Genomic DNA, 20,571 nt, shown 5'->3' on the forward strand with positions numbered 1-20,571 from the left:
ATGGTTTTTCATTTCCATGAAAAATGTAGGGGCAATCAAATGACAGCAAGGTTTGGTGAGTAGTCCACAGTCAGTTATGAGGTAAGGAAATTAACTCTATATTCAATATCATCCTCTCACATGATTCAAAATTACTATAAAAATGGAAATATAGACATGATGAACATACCGGAATGGCCATTATTTTTTATCGTCAATAAGTGCAGGTCATTGTACCCATTAAAGGTGAAGGGTGTCAACGTCTCCTTGAACATTGTGTCTTTGGTGAGGATGTTGATAGGAGATTGGCTGTTTTTTCCACATTCTCCGTATATTGTTTTCCATTCCTTGGGTTCTAGGTAAAGACAAAAACAGCAGGTGTGCAAATAGTTTTCTGTTCGTTCAGTTCAAGACTACAGTCTCTAGAGTACATTCCACATAAAAGCTCAGGACTGGTCCATAAGAGCTCAGGTCTGGAATGACATGGCAGGAGGTGGTCACCCCAACGTGCCACGCCCTACATTCACAAAGCATACTAACACTACTGGTGACCTATTTGGGGACTCATACAAGACACACTTTGCGCGGCAGAAGATTTTGTATCAATTTTGGCTGCAATTGGAGAACACTTTATCTCAGCTTTAGCCTAACATGCTACTATTAATTCCTCTCTTCACTTTTGTTTTCTAGACTGTTCTACCAATTATTTTCATAGTTTCAAAAAAACATTGAGCCAGGTTCACAAATGGTGCTGCCGTGCAAATGTATTATATATCCCGCTCTTCTGCGACTGTGAATTGGGCAATTGTGAAAGAACCATGCCTGGGGTATCGGCTTCTGCCCTGCCCTGTCTTATTAGAAGCTAATGCCTCTGATAGGCTGGAGGACCAGGTGACGTGGCAGGCACAGCAGGTGCCTGACTGGAACCCTTCCATCTTCTCAATAGGTGAGTCTCTCTGCTGCGCATACATATCACCAACCCCAAATCTGCCAAGAGCAACCAAAATGTTGTCAACACCTAGACCCGCAAAGACCCAGTCCTTGACGTGATGCACTTCACCCAGGATCTGGAACCACATCCCCAGAACATCAGCAATGTTCCTACTTCCTGAAGGCTCGCCAGAACCTCAAGACCTACCTTCTCAGAGACCATTACCACCATACACGATGGAAATCTACCTCCGCTGACTCAACTGTCTCTTGTAAACAACCATGAATAGTACCTCAGGGCTTACGTGAACTTTCATACAGACCCACCACGAAAAGACACAAGAGAAACATCAAGCGGGGTCTGCTCTGGATTGCTAGCAGTAAGCCTATAGACCGCCCATAGTGCGCCTTAAAGGATGTGCTTGCCACAGACAGATTTCAGGACTGGATTATATTGTCGTCAATTACCTGTGCAACCGTTGGTCGGGGTTTTTTGGGATTCATAACACCAGTGAGCTGAAATTCGAAAAAAAGTAATATTTTGTGAGTACAGTACAGACTTAGGAGAAATACATTTGCTAAACATGTTATGCCAAAAAATAGCCATTGCATGGTATATCCACATATAGATAAGTATTTACATGGACTAAATTAGACATGCTCGGACTGTGCTATGCTGCTGTGTTATTCGGATCTTGTAGTCATTTAACTGATAATGGTGTCTATTGCATAGCTGTCAAGTTCACCTATGCCGTGTATTCAGACTTGTGAGTCTTGCAGTGCTTAAACTGAGCCTGTGGTTGCCAGTGGGCCTCACTGGCACTCAGTTTTGGGGACCAGCACGTATCTTTCCTCATTGGACTTTTCCTCAGAGCAAGAGAGAGAAAAACACACAAATGGGAATGAAGAAGAAAGAGAAAGACAGAAAAAGGTCAAAAAGGGAGAAGCAGGAACCTGCAAGAGTGAAACAAAGTGGCAGAGAGTGTCTGGTTAAAGAGGCATGAGGTGGATTCAGACGGTGCATCCAGTGTGGATTCGACACCGACACTTTATAGCACCCACAGGCTTCAGGGCAGAGTTTTGGGCACCAGCCTACTTTCGTTTACTTATTATGTACTGGAGTCATCGGTGGGGTGACCCGATTTTTAAAACCAAAACCTGGGATATTCCTTCAAGATAGCAGGAGGACTACAATTTTGTATCAGCCAAGGGGCAGAAAATGATTTCATTGACAAAGCTCTGCAATATAGAAAACATAGGCAATGAAGCACTAAGTGGAATGTAAAGCAACTTTTACACACAGTATCATATATACCAGTGGCGGCTGGCAGTGAACATGGGTGGCGAGCCGGGGGGGGCGGGGAAACAAAATGTGGGGCATATCATCAACAACCGGCGATAATTATCGCTAAGTGCACTTAGCGCTAGGATGATTATCGCCGGCTATCACTTGTTTTTATCGCGGAGATAGCGCGCTATCAGCGACGCTTATCTCCAGAGCGATAAAAATACCCGAGTTAGCTGCCAAATGTGCAATTATCGCTGGGATTCCAGCGATAATCGCACAACGTTTGGCGCTACGTTGTTGATAGGGCACGGCATACTTAACCATGATATCCACCTTCCATTGGATATCATGGCTAAGTCAAACTAAAAGCAGGCGTAAGGAAAGTAGCGAAAACCGTGGTTAGCGATACTTTTCTTATCGCTATGCTTGTTAGCGTGCCGATTGATAATTGGAGAAGTGTCGGTTAGTGACATTTCTCCAGTTATTTTCGGAAGGAACGCCCACTTTGCATCTCATTAGCGATGCAAAGCTGGGCGTTGTTGTAACGGACGCTAAGTAAGCAAAACACGCGATAGCGTGTCTTTGCTGATAAGGCAATGAAATTATCGCCGCTTTCGCCCGAAAACGGACGCAAAAGCGGCAATAATTTTATAGCGCCGCCTTGATGATATGCCCCTATATTTTTTTTTAAACACAATTATCTCCTCACGGCTGCTGTCTCTCCTCTGTCGTTGCTTTGCTTCTTGACGAGTCCCGAAAGCAGGAAGCACACAGGCTCCCCTATGCCAAACACAGCGTTGAAATGCAGCGTTGTGATTGGTCTGAGCGCTGTAGTTCGGCACTCAGATGGGGACTAGAAGTGGGTGCATGTTCTCTACCCGTGTGTATTACAGCGCGGTGGAGAATATGCAAAGAGCGCATGACTGTTTGGCCAGCCCAAGACGGCCGGCCAAAAAGTCAAGCACAATTATTGTGCACAAACAATGCCTCCCCCTGTGACACCTGCCCCGCCCCGCCCTAACCCAGCCCTGTAGCTACGAAAAAGAAAATGATAATAACCGTGTTAGAATCATTTTATTTTTATTTTTCCTTCTCTGAGAGTAGTGGGGCGGCGCTCCTCCGCCTTAGAGGAGGAGCCGCCCCTGTATATGCTAATTTGTCCTCTGCTAGGGGCTGTTAACTAATTCTGTCCTGGATGACTCGAAAACCACCCTTCATCTGTGTTCACTTGACTCTAAATGAAAACTGGGATGTGCTCAATTTAACGGAGAGTGGACGAAAAACCATGCTGCCCTGGCACACCCGAACACCCGGTCGCGCTAGACAAGCCACACCATTGGGCTGTATTTTCGTCACCGCTTTCCTCGGAGAGCTATGTGGGACCAGAACCAAGACCAGACAACCAGCTTTTGATATTTCTTACTTCAGCACTCCTTCAATCAATATTCCTTTACTGGTTTCTTAATTTGCCATCAGAAAGTTTAAAAAAATTAAAAAGTCGACGTTGTAAATATACAGGTGAAAATCTGCGTGCGCTGAAATAACATTCTATTCACCTGACACGCCACCACTATTATTGCCTTTGTAATAATAACATTAATCGTTCGAGCACCACAAACAAGACCCTCGACACGTGCACAGAAATCAGATGGTGCTCAATTAGACAACTCTCCACGAATTATTACCTAAATCCGGTTTGTGCCGTGTGCTGTGCAGTAATTTTGAGTTATATTTCCCTCCCTCCTTCAGCAGGACTCCCCGATTGCAGTTCGCTTTCTATAGACCCACAGTAATACAAATGATGTCTCTTCCTGCAGCCAGAGTGACGTTGTTTCATAATTTCCATTGATTTGTGATGAGACAGAATACTTTGCACGTTGCCACTAGAAGCCACAGTGCACGATCCACCCAGCACAGCATGATGAAACACAGGGGCAGACTGGCCTAGGTGCAGGGTCGTGGGAATTCTGTGGTTAACTAAATTATGCTGCAAGAAAAGGCAAATTATGTGGCATAATGTAGCATATGTTGTGATCGAATTACTTCCTTTTTTGTCACTTTTACACATTTTGACACTTTCTAGGAAAAGATTTCACCTTATTAATACCAATTTAACACCCAAGTACATCAATAAGCATCTGAAAGAAGACCAGCCAACATTTGCGAAGGGCCTTCCAGTGCGCAGGACCATGTGGCATCATATTTTTCTTACTCTTGATCTGTTTAAGCTAGAAACAAATTGTATTTTTGTTAAAATCTGCAGATTATGCAGCAGATGAGAGATTATGTGGCAAATGACGTAAATGCATAATTATGCAAAACAAGGAGTGGCCGCAGCTTCACATAATTCCAGTGGCCTTACCTACAGGGCAATCTAGCAGGAATATGGCTGGTCTCACAGATCAGCATGTGGGCAGTTTTTTGTTTGTTTATGAGCCTGATTTTGGTCCTGTGAGCTGGATTACTATTGATTTCTGTGACATTAGCACAAACATTGCCTGCAGCAAGCATAAATGAATGCAGTTTCTCATACCTTGCAAAACACGTATACAGCATGTCTTAAAACTGCCTTGATTTCCAAACGTGGGCCACTTTTTTTTAGCTATCTGATTCGTTAATGGGGGCCACATTTATTTTGGTTCCCCGGCCTATTTTCTGTTCCAGTCCGACCATGATGAAACATCCTGGATGGTGGGGAAAACGCTCCATCTTGGCCAGTTGTCTGATGAGGCATAGCATTCAAATAGCCGTCTTCACTCTATGGAATTCACTGTCATGCAGGCTGCCACTGCAGCACGGAAAACGCCACTCCTCAAGAGCGCCCGACCGAGGGCAGCGCAGGCTGCGCTAACCAATCAGCATTTGCACTGTCACCCCTAGGGGTATCGGGGCGCTGTGTCTTTGTCGAAGAGCCAGGCCTTGAATCTGTTTCTAAAGTCTGCCAGCGAGGGGGCCATATGGAGCTGGAGGGGAAGGTCGGTCCCGGTCTTGGCAGCGATGTAGGAGAAGGAGTGGCCACCTCTGCGGCTGTGACGGATGCAGGGGGTGTGTGCGAGGGTGAGTGAGAAGGAGCATAGGGATCTAGTGGGTTGGTGGAAGTTCAGTCCATGTAGGCAGGTCGTAGGTCGTGGAGGGCTTTGTAGGCATGAGTGAGGATCTTGAACTGGCATCTCTTCTGGAGGAGGATCCAGTGGAGGTCTCTCAGGTGGGGGCGATGTGGGTTCGTTTGGGGAGGTTCAGGATGAGTCTGGCTGCCGAGTTCTATATTGTCTGGTGTCTTCAGAGGAGATGCTGGCATAGAGAGCGTTGCTGTAGTCGAGGCGGCTGGTGACGAGGGCCTGAGGGACAGTCTTTCTGGTGTTAGTTGGGATCTATCTGAAGATTCTGCGGAGCATGTGAAGCGTGTGGATGCAGGCAGCATGCCAATGCGTGTCCTAGCCCAGTGCTCTGCAACACTCGGCCTGTCGCTGGTAAAAAATACTGCTAACAAGCAGATAATGACACCTGTTGAGAAACAAACTGGTGCAACCCCCAACAAACTAAGAAGCGATACAAAAGGGACTGCCTTCATGGGGAACTCACTGGGAGGCACCAGGAAAAGGATTTAAGGTCTAAAAGGCCTCTGATTGCACCGAAAAGCGCTGTTTGAATTGGATGAAACTACAAACATGTCCTCCTCTATTGTCTTGTAGGACAGGACTGTTTACAAACATATCCAACCATCGCTTTCAGACTCCCACCTCACCATCTCCCCCATAAACCTTGTCCACACAGGGCTCTTGCATGTCCACCTGCAGAGGAGATCAAGTGGTCTAGCATCTGATGGTATCTAGGACCGAAGTACCGCATTGGGAGGGGTGGATGGGGTAGTATTCCCCAGGCCACCATCTTTTTTAGAGGTCCACCATCTATTTATAGTCTTTGAAGCAAGCCTGCCTTATTTATGAATTATATGGCAGATATAACTGATACTACTACTGGATGGCGCCAGATCTTGGAAGTGCTATGTTCTGGCCTTTCATTCTTGCATTTAGGACATATTTTTTACATTGAAACATGATCCTGAAATGTGGGGTCCTGCTTGTAGTTTTTCTCCTGGGCCTCCCAAAAGCTCATGACAAGCCTCCGTTGCTGCATGGCGGTACACTGAAGATGACCCCCTATGATGGGTGATGCTAGACACCGGTGGCTGGTTCTGGTCTGTGCAACGAGCTGCCGCTACATCCTAGAGTCACCTTATGAGTCTATATCTTGTCTGGTCTTCAGTAACTATCAATCTGCTTCCCATCTGCACCCTGCTGAGCTGTACAGACGAGGCTCCATTGGTGGGCTGAAACACCGACGAAAATAAATATTGTTGGAACCGAACATTTAGTGGCTTGTCTGGAAACGAACGTCATTGTTCATTCAGTTGCTGGAGAGGACACTTGAGAAAAGATACGTTGCAGGATGGAGTGTGCGGAAACCAGGACAATAACATCACGAACAAGTGGGCGACCGGGGTGGGAGGGGGATTCTTTGGCAATCCTGTGCACGAGGCCCGCACGTCTACCTGTGCAGAAAAAAAACCAAAACGTGGGTTGGCAGCGATTCATTTTGCTCACAATGTTTCCAGTGCGAGTGAGGTTTATAAGAAGGGCTGGGGGGAGGGGGGGGGGAGGCGGGGGCAGTGCAAGATCACAAACTCATGAAACAATCATGTGGATTACCAGAGCAGTCACTGCTGCAGTGCACGGCAGGCCAGATGTACAAAGCTCTTTTGCAATCGTAAAGCCTGTGTATTGCAAAATCAAAGTGTTGGTGAGTGCAACAGAGGGATTGGCAAACGAAAGTCTTTCTGACTCGAAAAGTGCTGTTTGCGACTCATTGGAGATCGCAAACAGCAGAGGGTGCGTGGAAGCGGCAGCCCCTTCCTAGTTGTGATGTGGAATGCAGCGAGTCCAGGGTTTGAGGCTCCAGTTACAGCCACAACCCGCTCATTAGCTATGAACGCCTGACATTGCATGGTAATTGATTGACTAAGTGGAAGCTGCCCGCTTGTCAATTACATCTGTGGCCGTGGGAGGTCGGGGTACCAGTCATCCTCCTCCTCCCATGTCATTCCCTGGACAGCAACGTTTGTAAAAGCAGCCTCTATCATTAAGGGGACGGGGGCTGCTTCAAAAAATGCTGACGTCTAGAGAACGCGAATGCAGGGCATACATAGGGGTCCTAAAATGCCTCCTGCCTCATAAATATTAATGAGGTAGGACATTTTGCGATCTTCTCAAATGTGCATTTATGTGGTGCCACTGATTGGTAGTGTATCAGTTTGTGACCTGCTCGTTGCACATCAGGCCATTTATAATAATTCACTGAAATTACAAAAAGCAGATTGTAGTGGGCCAAAGTATCTGCTTCATAAAACTTTTTGCAATCTCAGGGGGGCTGACTTACTCTTTCATCCTTCTGATGTCGATGAGATATATACAATTTAGTTGGGTTATAGTAAATTTTGCTACTTAAAGTGCTGCAAAGCTGCAATGCAGTAGCATCTAAGGTAATGGAAAAGTAATGGAATGCACAGTTTAAAATAATTTCAGAATAGCCACATTTGGAGGAAAAATACATGGCGTCACCTTGCTTTAAAAAAAAGTCGGTTACCAAGGTGGGCTTTTTCTGAGGATTCCACATTATTGCCCATCAGATGAACAGACAGAATGAATAAATACGCAAAACATAAAGAGCCCTGGCTTTACATTTATATTTGAGTATTCTACAGCCTATCATTGCTGCCATAGCATGAGGACATCACCAGTGTGATTCAACTGATGAATAAGATTTGTATATAAGACGCCGACTACTAAACTAAATTTGACTTATATAGGCAGATTTGTTTTAAATAAGCCATGTCCCTGCATGGACCGTAATTTTCCTCAGTGTGTTTTTTTTATGCAATACTTAATACTGGAGGTTACCCTGTTGCTCCATCCACCTTTCTCTAAGAGAGAATAAGGGCACAAAAGTCCAGGATCACACCGTGTGGCTAAGAGGTGAAGCTGGGATTTAAACTCATTTATTTTCCTTCCACAGTTGACAACTTCACCAAATCTTCTTTATGATTAGTATTTCCCCGCTCAAAAGTGAATCGAGCTGTCAGTGAAATCTGAATCCCAGGAGAAGCGGCCGTGTTTACATGCTTGGGATTTACCTCTGCTTCCTGTAAGACAGGACGCGACGCACAGTCAATATCAATGGATATGTAGGTGGCCTAACATTTACCACTTCATAAATACCGAATTTTACCGATTCGGTATTTATGAAGTGGTAAATGCTATGTAGGTAATCCATCGGTAATATTTACCGATTCGGAATGGGTCGGTATTTTAGAATCGGTATTTACCGATTCGGTAATGGTAACTGGCTTTCCATTGATTCCTATGGGCCAGGAGGCCCATAGGAATCAATGGGAAGCCAGTTACCATTACCGAATCGGTAAATACCGATTCGGTAATGGGGGGAGCACAATCAAGGGTGGCAGGGTGTCACAGTGACACCCTGTTGCACCCCTGATTCCTGCATGTGTGCACATGTGGCACACATACATGCCCTAAGGGCATGTATGTCTGCCACATTGCACACTTCTAAGTGCAAAAAAATGCTTTTTTAAAGCCCTTCGTCATTTACCACCAACTTTTAGTTGGTGGTAAATAACGAATCCACACAACACCCACACACTCCCCCTAAATCTCATTTCAGGATTCGGTATTTACCGAATCGGTAAAATTACTGATTCGGTAATTTTACCGATTCTGTAAATTACCGAATCCTGAAATGTGCCCCCTACATACCAAAAGCCTGAATACCGGTCGGTAACGGGATTTTTACCGAAAATCGGCCGTTACCGACCGGTATTGGGCTTCCTACATATGGCCCTTAATGTTTCGATCTCAGAGGGATGGAAAGCTGAGACTTGCTTACCAGAACTCAGACTTGTCACCTTCACCTGGCAGCATTTGTCAGTGAGAAGCTTTGAGTTCACTGTGCTATCCCACCAGCAAAATCCTAATTAATCCTACACATAAATCCTGCCAGGCAAGCTACCGGATGCATTAAACACATACTACACGGAGAAGAACCTATTTCTTGCTGGTAACACTGGTCAGGGCTTAAAGAGTGGATGTGGCGCTATGATGAATAGAAAATACCAGGACAGTCGAGACTCTTTCGTACCCCTACCTGTCCTTTCACTTTCCGCCACCCTTAGGATACTTTCCTCTATGGAATCCAGGACCCTATTATCACTTTTCATATGATAATTTCCATTTTTGTATGCAAAATCCTCCAAGACCTAATTGCTTAATAAAAAGGAACATTTGATGGCCGTGTCCTGCCCCCTCTTACAAAAGAAGACAATGATCCGAGCAGATAATCTCTTGGAAGGTGCTTCATGAGACCCCATGCAAGACGGGAAGTGAGAATTTATCAAATCGGTCTGTTTCAGGTACAGAAAGAATGATTTTTAACCAGCATTTAAAACAACTGGGGCATGTATTGACTGATATCAGTTAGAAGCTCTGTCTGTTGCAAGTCTACACAATTAATGACCTAAAAAGAGTGAGGTATAGATACATTGAAACGATCCCCAGACCCTCCTACTACAAGAGCTGTACGGGTGTTGCATGCTGTGTGCAAGGGTCAGTCAAGGGCTGCACTGAGGTCCACTGATCATCCCATGAAGTCTGCAGTGACACGATCCCTCAGAGTTGTGCAACACACTCTGGTAACTGCCATCCAAACATTGTCTGTCCCTGGCCTGTTCTGTGACAATTTATTCAAAACAACACAAACCACAATGGACAGCAGGGCTTCGCCCAAAGCCCTGGCATTGCTTGAACCTAGGATGTGGTCCCAAGGCTGGTCTAGGTGTTTACACTGTGACAGCAGGGGGCATGCACAGGAATAGTTGTAGTGAACCGAGTATTGACCTAAACATATAGTTAGGACTGATGTCCGAATGGTGCGGCCATCGCCGCCAGTGCCATAGAGTAGTCAGGAATGGTGGAAAGACAGCTGACAAGAAAAGAGGTTCGCTCATGCCCCTGGTGCCACCAAGATGGGGCAACTTACATTGGTTCACGGATACAGAGGAAGCTGAGGTTGAAGTTTTTTGTTTCAATTACTTACAATTGTTACAACTACATAAACACAAGAATAGAACGTTTCATTTAACATAACCAAATAATTATTTATAACCTATAAATGCCCATATCATGTTACAATGATTAAAAGGTTTGAAACTTCCTATTTCAATGTTAACGACATGGTTCGGTGATGCAGGCGACAGATAAGCAGTGCTTGTCTATTCATTTTCCAGCTTACTGTATTGATGAATCAGTCCTCCACTTGTCTGTCTTCCCCTCCTCACGACTGCCCCTTCTGTGCTTTAAGTCTTGCTGAAATGACAGGTAAGTAAGTCAGTTTTCTGATGGCAGAGTCAGTGGAGGCGCCACAGTCAGAAAGAGGACAGTGAGCCTGAAGCATAACCGAGTAGGCGGGTCAAGGGTTTGATGGACAGGTCCCACCGGCACGTGTGTGGTGAAGTACCTTTTCCGTCAAAGTCCATATCGGCCCCACACTTCTTGATTTGGAGGTGTTTGTGGACAATCTTGTCAATAGTCTTTCATGAATCTAATCACTGTTCACTCTATTTGGACAGAATTCCAGGTTATTTAGGTTTGGAGTTATTTGTAGGGGGTCACTAACTGTGGTTGTGTTAATTTCATAGGAATTCGTGATCTGCCAATTGTCTGCGCATAAATATTGAACACTGGGATTGTAAGGCTCTTGTGAAAAGGCCAGACATGCTCCTCTGGGAGCAAATCAGTGTTTCATTTGTAAAACAAATAAGTGCCAGGGCCCTTGTTAGGAGGCCACTGCAGCTGGCACCACCCATTGCCCTGCCAGAGCTGCCAATAACAGTAGTAACACAACTACTAACCATCACACTCTTACAAATGGGACAATTACCACTATTCCGGCCCTCAAAGATATACGAGTGGGTTGAGGTGCTGGTATTAGTGACTTATAATGTATATTGAGTTAATACACAACTGTTGTGCTCATCTCTAAATTTGACAGACAATGCATCCATGTGACACAAGGTGATAAGGGCCAGTGTTGACAATTAAGTGCCGGTTTCGAGCACCAGACACCACCAGCTCAAATTAAGCACGGTAGCAAATGGACAAGCAGTGAGTTGCAACCTAGGCAGCTGGGAAACGCAATGATGCTACAGGAGCTCTGTGTACATTCCTAGGCTATAGCACTAAATATACACTTCCTCCTTTACTCACTCTCTCGCTACTTGTACAGAGGCACTGCCTTCCTCTTGTGCTAGAGGCCCAAACTAACTACACTCCCAGTTCTAACACTCTGGTGCACTTTTTGTGTTCACTACGATTAGTATCACCGTGACACAGAGGCCCATCGTAATCTTTCAGAGATAGGGGTGATGAGCATGGAAGCATTGGGCACCGGGTCACTAATCCTGCACCTACGGTCCTTCCTGTGTGATCTGGCCATGAGTTGGCCCGCACAGATTGTAGCTAATTTGTAATTTCTGGTTTTGGACTCAACTCAATTTACACACTAAAATAGCCCTCTAAACAGTCCAAACCCACTTATGTTATTCACATATAGAGGTTTTAAACTAAAAAAACACACAGTTGCGTATTTTTCTGAGTGAATACATTTTTTAGCAGAAGCAGGAGCACTCAGATAGTTTGGGAACACCTCATAATATTCTTGTTTGTAACAAATAACCCAATTGTTCGTGCCACATTCCCACCCTGTAAACTATTAAGAAGTTACTCCTGTGAAATGCCAGAGTGAATCTGTGTGCAGGGTGGGAGTGATAATAGGGCATCCCCAAAATTGAGAGGGAAATGGTTTTCTCAATGGCAGAAAACCTTTTCTCCATGGAGAAATAGAGTTTTGAAGTACAATTGCCCTCTCGCGTGGCATCTTCACAGGTGTAATTTCACTCTATGTGCTCTAAAAGCGTGATTAGGAATTCTCAAAAACTTCTATTTGCCTTTCTGGGAACTTGTGACAGCTGCAGACTTCCAGTAGAAACCCTGAAAATGTTTGAGAATTGTACGATTTCGGAAATCTGCATACAGTGAAGATTTTTCCGACTTTATTTCTAAACTGGGCCATCCATGCCTTCTTCTCTCCTTCCAGCTTCACCTTCTTCAGTCAATACTTTCTCTGTCCTTGGGTATTATTGTAGACAATTAACTCTCACCCATAAATTCAGTTATTTAATGCTGAAAATATTATGTTTTTTAAAAGTTCCCCCTATCTGCACTGACGAATTTGCCTCGCTTCATATGGGAAATATATGTAAATGGCGGCATGCCGCCTTAATATCGAAGCTGGACTATTGAGGTATACAATTAGCGAGGATAAAATAAATGATAAGTATAGATTTTATACACTTAGCTTTACATGGAGGGAGAGAGAGAGAGAGAGAGAGAGAGAGATAGAGAGAGAGACAGAGAGAGAGAGAGAGAGAGAGAGAGAGAGAGAGAGAGCGAGAATACATATATATATATATATATTACAAACACGTGTACCACCTACAGATTGTCTCTCTCCACACAGCGGGTTCTGCAGCTCACGAAAGCGGTCTCTTGAAATATATTGCATCAATCGTCAAAAGACAAACGCGTTTCAGCCACCTGGCCTTCGTCAATGTCCTGCATTGATGAAGGACAGGTGGCCGAAACGCGTTTGTCAGTTTCATTATTTGAGAAGCATGAATTTAAATTCTGAAATTGACGATGAGCCTGAGCGTGCAGCTTTTTGTCTTGTGACGATCGATGCGATTTATATATTTATATATATATAAATACATATATATATATATATATATATATATATATATCTCCTTCTGTGGGAGTGTTCAAGGAGTTGGAAATTGCTGAATCCCCTCAGCCAGGAAGCAAAGGCTTACCTGCTGACAATGAGTCGGATCATGACTGTATTAGTGGCATTAGTCACTAAACTAGAGCCGTCAGGTATACGCTATTGATGGTAGTATGCAGCTGTATGAAAAGTGGACAGTGACTAATGAATTTTAAATAAGTGACACTGTTTTTAGGTCTCGGCTAGCGAAGGCTGCGCTTGCGCAGTCTCGCTCGCGAGATTTAATGACTTGGAGAAGAGGGGCTTGCACCCGCCCCTCTTCTCCCCTGTTCTCCATTGGCTGGCCTCTTGAATGCTGGCCAGCCACTGGAGAAGAGGTCAGTCACTCCGATTAGGCCCCGTCCTTTTCGGATCGGGGGGCGTGTTTTTTGCAGAAAGTCTAATTATCTCCTCCAGCCACTGGCTGGAGGAGATAACAGCAAAACACGCCCCCGAATCCGAAAAGGACGCTGCGTTTCTCCGAGGCATTTCTGCTCTGCCTCGGAGAAAGGCAGTGGTGTGCCTTTTGCTCTGCCTTGTTATCCCTTACAGTTAGAGATACGCCGGCCACTACTCCGCGGGTATATTGTACCCTTCTTGCATTTAGACCCAACTCTGGTTCTAATCACATCAGCCGACCCAGCAAGATTTTCCCGTTGTACTTCCGGCTGCACCGACCGTACATCGTTCCACCACATGTATTTCCGGGTTGATCTGAAAATAATAGCGTTACCGTACAGTGGCTCGCTCACCTGCCTGAAGAAGATATCTGTTCTAGTGCTTTAAAAAGGCGTTCATGAGACATTATTATTGAGATTGGGTAATTTATAAAAAGCGTAACGACGCTATACTTTTTTTTTATAAAAGAATGTGACTAAAAGCTAACAACAATTAGGTCATTATTTTTAAAGTACGAAAGAAATGCTGAAAAACAAGATTATCATGTGCGACAAGATTACCATGTACATCATTGAATTAAAATTTGAAAAAGCTTCCATCAATAAAAAAGCCTGCCTACTCCTGAAATCGAATGCAGGAGGCTTCTCATTCCAACATGGCTACTGCATTAACTACAAACATACTGTAATAGCAGAGAGGCGGACTAACTGAAAATTGTACCAATCAGCAATGTCTTGCAAGAGTAGCCTGTGTGCGGCCTCACGTGATTGGTCCGTAAAAGTGAAGACGCCTACAAAGCTAAGTGTAGAAGAGGAAAGCTTTCTTTGATTGGACTCTTAGTATAGGATCGTATTCGAGACTTTTCGCAATAAAATAATGTACTCTTTCATGACTAATCGCGTAAAGTAGCGCCTGAATGTTTTTAGTTCAGTAAAACGTGAGTCACGGTGTTTCGTACTAGGTTGGATATGGCTAGGCTGCTCAGGCAAGTTATTGGACAACAGGATCGCGCGTCTCCGGAGGACCGACCCTGCCTCTTGTTGGGGGAAGTTAGTTCCGGAAAGACCTCGCTACTGCTGGCGGCCGCTCTCAGCTCGTCGGCGGAAGAGGGTCGACGGACAGTGTTTATTTCGCGAAGACCACTGCAGAGGCTTCCAGAGAGCGCGCGAGACCCTCTTATTTTGAAGATGCGAAGGAGTACTTTAAATTACAGTCCCTTAGTTTAATGAGCTATTGAAATTGGCGGGAAGGAAAGAGGTCACTTCGTATTTTGAATAAAGTGTGTATCTGGGTGGCACTGCCGTTAACACATCCCGTCCTTTGGAGGAGCAGGTGCAGTAGTATTGGTGGTCACTGAACGATGGTTGTCGCTGTATTCAGAGTTTACAAAGCGTGCAGTGGGGCACGGTGCTTTCCTTCTAGGGAATATGACACACTGGCATGCCACTGCGTGAAAAGGCTACTATATCTATATATATCAGGCGCGCAACACCCAATGGACACAAAGGGCTTCAGCTCCCCCCCCCGTCGTGTGTGGCAGTCCGGGAAGAGACAGCTTCCCGGGTACACACACAGCCGCACCGAGCACTTCACAGGTCTTTAAAAGACCATTTGCATGTTAATGAGGCCTTGCTGTTGTTTCACTCCTTCTAAGAACCCCTGCAGCTCCACTCTGCCTCTCGCTTAAAGATTCAGCGACCCCCCCCACACCCCTCCCCCCGAACTTTGCCTCTAGTTGCGCCTCTGAGAGATATATATATACAGCTGTGTGGTAACAAGGATGGTTATTTCTGTTTTTTTGTTAATTGTTTTTTTCATTGTATCAAACGACTAAACCAAGTCAAATAACGAACTTCTGGGTCATCACAAGCAGTAGGTTTATGATGAAATATTTTACTTCTGAGGCTACTGTACCACTTTATCGGGGAGAGCAAATGTGTAGGTCACATTAATAATGAAGCAATGCAGATTAGGGAAAAAAAAGTGAAAAAACACTTTTACCAATTTATATGAAATATACGCAGTAAAATAACATAGCAAATCATCTGTATTTTTACTTTATGCATTCTAACATTTTGAAATAATACATTCTAATAACATATTTGTTAACGTTTGTGATAAAAAAAAAAGTGTGCATATTTGCACAGTAATAAAACGCCATATGTTAGTCCTATCCAAGAAAATATTATATATTTGTCCATTTTAAAGCACCGGCGGCCAATCGCAATTCTCTGAACGGATGTATAAAGGTTGCTTTAACAAACCGGTCTTTCCCATGGATTAGTGTGTAAATTGTGCACAATGGTTTACTTTAAATCACATTGGAAATATATAGTAAAAGTTCAGTAGGCGCGCTCTCAGGATACAGCACAAATAGACCCAGTTATTGCAGGAAATTGTTTAATCACACAACACGTTTCGGTTGCGCTGTATTCTGAGAGCGTGCTTACTGAACTTTTACAATAATGATGGCAAGCCGGTATGCTCTGCCGGCACGCGCGCCTCTTTCCACGGGTCCTACAGTCCCAAAAGGAGAAACACGTTTGGGATATATATTTATAATTAATGACCAATGGTGTATATGCTGAAGGGTGTGAAAGGCTCAATTAGCCCGGCAGGAATGAGAGCCCGTGTGACTTGCAAGATAAATACATATCTCAGAATCAACTGCTTAACCGATTGAACTACTGGATCAGGCGAGGTTTGTATGGGTGCCAATATTGGAATAGGAGACATTTGCTTTGTGAAACCTTTAAACCTCTTGCCTCAGAAATGAGGGTGAAGTCAAGTGTTTGAGGGTGGTCCGATAAAGGTCAAGAGTGAATTAACACTTTTTTTGTGGGTGATATGTTTGGAAAGCTGATGACTCAGTTAAAGTCAGTGGAGGCATTTTGTTTGATGTCGGAACAGAAGTATCAAGCATTTACAATGCAACGGTCTCGGCATTGTTAAAGTTAGAGCTATTGGCATTGCTTATGACATTATTTTTGTTTATGTTTTTGTTTTTAACCCCTTCTGTGCCCCGCCCTTTCCACGCCCTGTGCCGGGCGTTTCATTAGCGGGCGGGGTTCATGACGAGATAGTCTCGTCATGGGCACAGCGCAACCGCGCTCCATGACGAGACCATCTCGTCATGGGCACTGAAGGGGTTAAAACATGTAGAGAAACGGCATTGTTATTTACAATGTCAATAGCTTAATCAGTGTGTGTGTAGGTGGCTCTGTGTGTGGGTGCAAATGCAATAGGTCTCGCATTTGAGAGTGATTAAGCTATTGACATTGTAAATAACAATACCGTTTCTTTAAATGTTTTAAAAACAAAAACCTAAACAAAAATAATGTCATAAGCAATGCCAATAGCTCTAACTTTACCAATGCCAAAACCATTGCATTGTAAATGCTTGTTTAAAAGATAGCGCAGCGAAGTAAATGGAAGCGCCATCATCATGTTGATGATTTATGGGCCAACAGATTTTACTGGCGCCACTCAGATATTGAGAATATGCATGTGGATGGCAGCTTTAAAAACTATCTGAAAGTGGTGAGAAAGTGCAGTTCTTTTTCACTGACTATAATGTATCTGCCAATAGAAGTTCGTCAAGATCCTTTTTAAAGAGTCAAATTTGCATATCATTATGTCACTAGCATTTGAAAAAGGCATTGGAGCTGAAATGCGTAATGCTTCCTTAATAAATCAGATCTCCAGAAACCCGCTGTGTGCTCCGGTTTGTTCCGGAGTAGAGCAATTATACATATATATATATATGGGGAGAGTAGTTGGCCTAACGGCTAGGGCGGTCAACCTCGAATCCAGGGAACCAGGTTCGTGTCTCGGCAATGATGCTGAACATCCTGTGATTCTGGGCAAATCACTAAATCTCCCCTTGCCTAACAAAAAAATGAATGTGTCCTCATATTACTCAACTGGTGCTATGTAAAGCGCTCTGATACCCGATACCTTCCGTTCAAGTTCGTGCCATATAAAACTCCATTAAAAAATATATATATATATACATTCAAGGTACATAGATGTGGAGTTAGGAATAGTAATTCGATACTTCCTTACCGTTCGATACTTTGTCCACAATATTCTTATAGCCCAAAGTTCATAGCCTTGGTTGTCATTAGTATATCTAAATTTCAAGTCTTTCTATAGGGTTCATTAGAGGATATGACCTGGTTTGCATCACTTTCCATTTGAGCAGATATGGCACAAGAGGCAGAGGGAGATAAGCCGATGAGAGGGTTTCCGGGGGGTGAGGTTGAGGTCTACCGACAACCGTAACTGAGTGCAGAACTAAAATAATATTGTTGAATTGAGGTGCAGGCAGGGAAAGTGTACCAAGGTGTTTGGGATGTCAGTGGAAGGTTGGATAATATTGTGCAAGGTAAACAGCATTCTTTATATTGTTATTGTATAGTGACAAGCGTCAGAACATAAGTAAATACAGGAATTGATCAGATTGTAGCAGAAGTGAGGAGTGGGCCCGGTTATCTAGAGAATAGATGTGTTTTTAGTTTCTTCCGAAAACTAAATTCAGATGGATCCATGGGAAGGTTAAGAGGTAGAGCATTCCAGCTCTTCGCCACCAAATAGCGAAAGGATCTTCCTCCCATGCGGGCCCTTCTCACCCTAGGGACCTTTAATAGGCCTCCATGTGAGGAGCGCAAAGCGCGTGATGGTACATGCCTGGTGACTAGGTTCTGGAGTGGTGCAGGCGCCTTCCCAGTGAGGATGCGATAACAAGTACAGAGGGCTTTAAATTCAACTCTGCTCCTTACTGGCAGCCAATGGAGGGTCTGAAGGGCAGCCTTGGAGGCCATTCTTTTGGGGAATTTTAAAATGAGGCGGGCTGCCGCATTCTGTAACACCTGAAGGCGATTTATTGCCTTACAGGTTGCTCCCAAGTACAATAGGTTGCCGTAGTCTAGACGCGATGTGACGAGGGCGTGCACCAGCGTTCTACGGGCGGACGTAGGGAGGAGAACTAGGACCTTCCGTAGGCTTTTTAAAACGCTAAAACAGACACCCGCCACCCGGTCTATCTGGGGTCCAAATGACAGGTCAGCATCAAGCCAGACCCCAAGGTTTCTGACTTCCTGACGAGGTGTTGGGACCTCACCTAAGCATGGGGGCCACCACGCTATGTCTCTGCTATGACCTGCACCATGCGCTGAAATGGTTTGGAGAGAGTCACAGTGCATTCAAAATACACCTCTAAGCAGGCTTGCACCACACCACATGCAACAGTACCACCACTGAAAAAGCCATTGAGCTCTAGTGATGCACCGCCATCCTGACTGGCAGAATACACTGTAGCCCCAGTACTGACACATCTACAGATTTTTCACAAAGCAGTTGACTTCAGACTCATAGTACATTATGGGATTTCAGTGCTGAGATACTTAGGGATACATTTATCAAGATTTTGAGCCATGCAAAGCAGCACAAAGTCTTAATAAAGCATTTAATTTGCAGTTCATAACTTTTGCGCTGGAAAGTTATCCCAGAAGTAATTGCTCTCCTTTGAGTCAAGGAAGGGGGCATCATATGGGTGTTATTTGGGAGTTCTGGGGGCTAAACTCTGATCTACAAAGATTTTCTGACATGGCTTTGCATCAACACATAATGCCTTTGTGAGACAGGCGTTAAGTAGGAGAAATGTTCAATTTCTTTTGACATTTCCCTCATTGGATGTGTGCTACACAGCACAAACCCTATGCTAGACAGCACACAGGCAATGTGTTTAGGGCACTAGGCAGCCTCTGTGTGCCCCCGCGCGGCGCGAGAGTCATATTTAACAGATAGTGCTCTACGCTGCTCTGTCCACCTAGTGCAACGCAGCGCAGAGCAGCAACTTTGGTTGCCGCACTGCCTTGTGCTATTTGTTAACAAATCTACTCCTTAAAGTACTCTAAAAACTTCATTGGGCTCAGTTTGCTTCAGATGTCAGGTGAAGCGCGCCATCCTCCTGGTGAGGTAGCTCAGAGGTTAATATTTCCACTGCAACTTTAAAAGGGACAAGTGCACGGTCTATTCTTCCTGGGTTGATATACATGATGACCATTGACAACAGCATTGGTTATTAACTGCTTTAAACGGATTCGCTTTAGAAGTGCTGCACAATTGTGGTTTCATTTGCAAAGCTCAAGCGCTATGATTATAAAGCACTGGATAGCAAGGGCCACGTGAGGTCATTCAAAGCTCTCCAAACACCGCGGCCTCTGTGTGCTGTATGCGAGGAGCTGAAGGAAACTTGGCAAGTGATAGGCGAGTTGGGCATATGCCACAGAAACGGTGCCACCTGCAAGTGACAGGCTCCAGGTCCAATGGCATCGCTCAGGAGGAGGGATGTTTCCAAAGTACCGGTGCCAGAAGGTAAACTGGCAGGCTAATGAATTTTCCGACCAGGTATGGGCAGTGGAGAGCTTTACAGAAAATGTTCAAATAGTTAATAAACACCGTGTGGTTAAGTGGAGAAGCAAGGGTTAATGCATTGGTCTCCTATTTCTGGGGTTGACAAATCAGCTTGACTCTGTCTCTCTCTCTCTCTCTCCAATGTTTGAATGATTCCTCTGGCAAACTTCTTCAACAGTTTCAGCATGGGCTCCTGTAAGTATGGTGAAGATACTCCAATCTATAAATAGATCATTTGTAGGTTGCACCCAGCCATTCTGCAAACTTTGCCCATTGCTGCCTAGAGCTCTGAAGAACCCTTTGGGCAGCACTGGCACCGTAAGGAAAAACGACTGAAAACATGAAAAAAGAATAAAATGAAGAGAAGATACAGGTAAGAATAAGAGTTTATATAGAAATAAAGAAATTGAAATTTGTAGAAATGTGAAAGAAGCTACGTTTTTAAAGATGGAGAACTGTGACATGTTTGAAGCATCCGCAAATAAGCAAAACTATTGAGGAATACTTAACAAGGGCTAACAGATAAGATAAACGATTGATGGCTGCTAGAATATGGAAGGAGGGAAGAGAAGTACAAAGTCTTATGATGAGTTTGGCACTTTTCTGAA

The 20,571-nt window shown here is 44.4% G+C and overlaps 1 protein-coding gene across 1 annotated transcript in view; it reads right to left on the reverse strand.

Moving 5' to 3' along the window:
• CA4 (carbonic anhydrase 4) overlaps positions 1-20,571 on the reverse strand; it is a 121,658-nt gene that overhangs the window by 47,176 nt on the left and 53,911 nt on the right. The window contains exons 2-3 of the mRNA XM_085649442.1: positions 1,378-1,425; positions 170-334 (exon numbers count right to left, since the gene is read on the reverse strand). Coding sequence (XP_085505568.1) covers positions 170-334; positions 1,378-1,425 — 213 coding nt within the window. The remainder of the gene's footprint in view (positions 1-169; positions 335-1,377; positions 1,426-20,571) is intronic.

This window comes from Triturus cristatus, chromosome 3_2 (genome assembly GCF_964204655.1).
Source record: "Triturus cristatus chromosome 3_2, aTriCri1.1, whole genome shotgun sequence".
NCBI classification, from domain to species: domain Eukaryota; kingdom Metazoa; phylum Chordata; class Amphibia; order Caudata; family Salamandridae; genus Triturus; species Triturus cristatus.